General features: G+C 45.5%; 1 protein-coding gene across 1 annotated transcript in view; it reads left to right on the forward strand.

Annotated features, from left to right (window-relative positions):
- ESCO2 (establishment of sister chromatid cohesion N-acetyltransferase 2) overlaps window positions 1–3,311 on the forward strand; it is a 15,274-nt gene that overhangs the window by 434 nt on the left and 11,529 nt on the right. Inside the window, 3 exon segments of the mRNA XM_009324979.1 lie at window positions 64–268; window positions 452–564; window positions 3,048–3,138. Of these exon segments, the coding sequence (XP_009323254.1) occupies window positions 64–268; window positions 452–564; window positions 3,048–3,138 (409 nt within the window).

Raw genomic sequence — 3,311 nt, forward strand, 5'->3', positions numbered from 1 at the left:
AAGCCAACCAAGCACGCAACCAGCTCCAAGCATGGCAAAACCGTCCCCAAAACGCTTAAGAAGGCAAAGGGAGAGATACCAGCGGGAAAACCCAGCGTGGAGAAAGAGAATGTAAATTGCCTAATTAAAAAGAAGATGGATTCACCTTTCAGAGTCCTAAGCATGACAGTTAAACCAGCCCTGAAACTCCAGCTGGGAGCAGCGTTCTTTTCTGCCAGGAAGAAATCGCACTCTAAAAAACCCGTTGTAGACCCGAAGTCTCTCCAGGGTCTCCCCGCATCTCTGCAAGAAAACAATCGGCCCAGACCACCGACAACTACAGAGTCTAATTCAGCTGATAGAAACAAAAATCTTGAGGCGCGTGGCGTATTGAGAAGTATTTCCGTGCCTCAGAAGAAGGAAAATGAAAACAGGGAGGACTTCACGAGCTGTAAAGTCTCTCTCTCTCAAGAGAGAGATCCGGCACGTGAAGGAAGAACATCTCCGCAGAAAAGCGGAAGCGCCCCCGGTCCGCTTTGTACTTCCAGGTCTGCAGCCGCAGGGGACAGCGATGCAGAGAACGTGGTAAGTAGAGGTGTCACCAGGACCTGTGGAGGTCTTCAGGTGACGCGCACGGAGCTCGCTGAGCAAGGTGGAAGTAACGCACGTGCCAGTTAGTTTGGACATGGGGTGTTTATTTAGATATGTTAGTGGATTTTGCCTAGGAAAACTTCTACGGGTTTATGCCTTATGGAGGCATAAAACTGTGGTAAGCTTTCAAGAAGTTCCTGTCAGCATCCCTGTCTGTCGCTAGCTCTCAGCTGCAGTGAAATAATCAATTTATGATGGCCGAAAGGAAAGCTTTCTGCACGATGTTTTTCCGAAAGACAATTTGTATCTCTCTCTTTTTTGTGTGTGTGTGTGTGAGATAAAGGGCAAAGCTGAAAAAGAAGTTTTTCATTGACTTTTTTTTTTCTTTCTTTAAATAAATGTAACAAATGCCAAGTCTGACCTTGCTGAGTTTTGTGGGAGGTCACGAGCCCGCGTCCTGGGCGTTCTCCCTAGATAACGTGTCTCCCTGCAAAAGGTTGCCTGCTCAAAGCTGGAGGAAGGAGGCGCTTCTCAAGAGGTCTGCTGCTGTGCTCCTTGAAGCCTTTCTTGTTCCTCCCCAGCCGTGCGCTTCTCAGCCGGTGAAGTAGTTGGACAGAGAAAGCAAAATTGTTTCTAGAGCGTCTTTATTTAGAGATTTCTTGCAGGTCACAAGATCTTGCTTGCCGGTACAGCCTGTGCTGTAACTCACGCGGCGCTAGCAGGCTTTGGTCTGGCCTGGGCTTATCTTTTTAGTGATTATTTTCTCAGCAGGAGCTATGTGCCCTGGTTCTGCAGCTCCCTTCTCCAAGGAAGCGAGACTAAGCCCCGGTTTCTCATGCTTCAACAAACCAACAATGAGTTTTCTGAGCTGGGCTGTGTTTGAAGAACTGTAACCTTTTTGTATCTCACTGAAGAGGTATAAGCGGTTTTTATCTGATGCTACCTTAGCAGTCAGTACTCCTGGTGATAGAAAAGTGGTTTGGGGTTGTTTTGGGTTTTTTTAAACGTACATTTGATTCTTGTGCAAACATGTTTAGCAGTGCTGGAATGGTTAAACTTTGCGATGAGTCTCACTTATTCCCGACCCGTTAATGCCTGCCAGACCTCGCTTTTAATTTTAAGATTTGCTAGAGAATTCTTTAGCTTGGGATGTGGATTTTGCTTTCTAACGCGGTGCTTAGGTGTGAAAGGTGTAAGGGTGGCAATGGAATGAGTGCAGCAGTAAAATACAAATTTGGAACAGGTTTGCAAACTGTTTCATTACACTTAATGTCATATTTTGCTGTTGCGTTCTGGCATCTAAAATGTAGGCAAGTAGGAAAAGCCACTGGGGTACTGTTGTGGTATTTTATACTGGGCATTGAAAGGAAGTGGTGAACAAGATGGGAAGCTGTTTTTATAGGGCTAATGTGTTTTATATTCCTGTGTGGGTTCAATAAAGGACCGTTTATTGCCTCCTTCGTTCACCTGCTCTGTTTTAGCATCTCTCTCACATGCCTGACTTGATTGTCAATACGTTTTTACAATGCAGCATTAATAAACCACAAATGTTAGCTTGTGCAATCTCATCTTGCATGTGCAGTAAGAAAAAAAATATAACCTGAAAGCATTTGATTCTGCTGTGATGGCAATTTTTTGGGTTGGCAAACTATTTCTCAGAGGTTAACCAGAAGCACGGAGTGTTTGAAAAGGGAACTTGGCGGCTTTGTTACTGCGAACTGAGCAGAGGCCAAGGCTGGGCCTTCATCTAGTCTCAGATTCTGCTAGAGCCGGTTGCGGTACCCGATGGCTGTCTAGGGTTCCTGATGAGATGGGAAACAATACGCTGTCAGAGACAAAAAGAGCAGAGTTCAAGGCAAACGTCAGTTTGGCGAACTTTCATTTTTACAGAACACTTGCGAGGGGCTTCCAAAAGCTGTGGAAGTGCATAGCTGTAGACAGAAGGAAAGCAGAGTCCCAGAAATGCTAAGGTGAAGAAATGATACAAACCTCTACAGTTAAGATTTACTTAAAACCAAAAGAACACCCCCCCCACCCCCCCATCCCGCACTAAAACAAAAGCAGGGGCATAAGTAGGCGTTAAGGTGTTGAGAATCAAAAAACATGCTGATCGTTTGTCAACAGCTTGGTCTTGCAGTAGTCAAAGGCCGGTAGGTGAGAAATGTCGATGGCGCTCCTTAAGGCGGCGAGTAACCTGCAGGAAGGGAATTTTTCCTCAGTGCTGGCGTGCGACATTCTCAGCAACGTTTTCAAATTCAGCATTCGGGTGTAACTTGAATTAGGGTGAGACGGGTACTCTGCTAGGGCGGCGTTTTGTTATTGGAAAACACGGCCGTTAGTAACGCTTTGTAACGTCAATTAATGCTCATTGTGAAGGTCACTTGACCTGCATGTGATTCTGTAGCTGCTGTCTGAGAACTTAATCAACTGGAGAGTTTTCTTTTTGCCCTAAAATAAAAATCTGTCTTAATTTACAGGATGTGGATGAAATCAGTTCTTCTACAACCTGTGAGTCAGATGATTGCGTTATTCCTTCAAGCCAATCTCCGCGTAAGGTGAATAAGCGAGGTGAGTTGGATTAGACATATCTTGGTCTATGACCTTTGCTGCTGGGGGAAAATGGGGCGGAAGAGGCTTTGAAAATCTCTTGGGTTACCCGCTTTGCCCCAGTGGGATCGCCTCTGCCAAATTCCCATCTTCTCCTATCGTTTAGTGTTTTAATGAGCTGGACAGTGAGGAGG

This window comes from Pygoscelis adeliae, unplaced genomic scaffold (assembly GCF_000699105.1).
Source record: "Pygoscelis adeliae isolate BGI_AS28 unplaced genomic scaffold, ASM69910v1 Scaffold666, whole genome shotgun sequence".
Classification (NCBI taxonomy): domain Eukaryota; kingdom Metazoa; phylum Chordata; class Aves; order Sphenisciformes; family Spheniscidae; genus Pygoscelis; species Pygoscelis adeliae.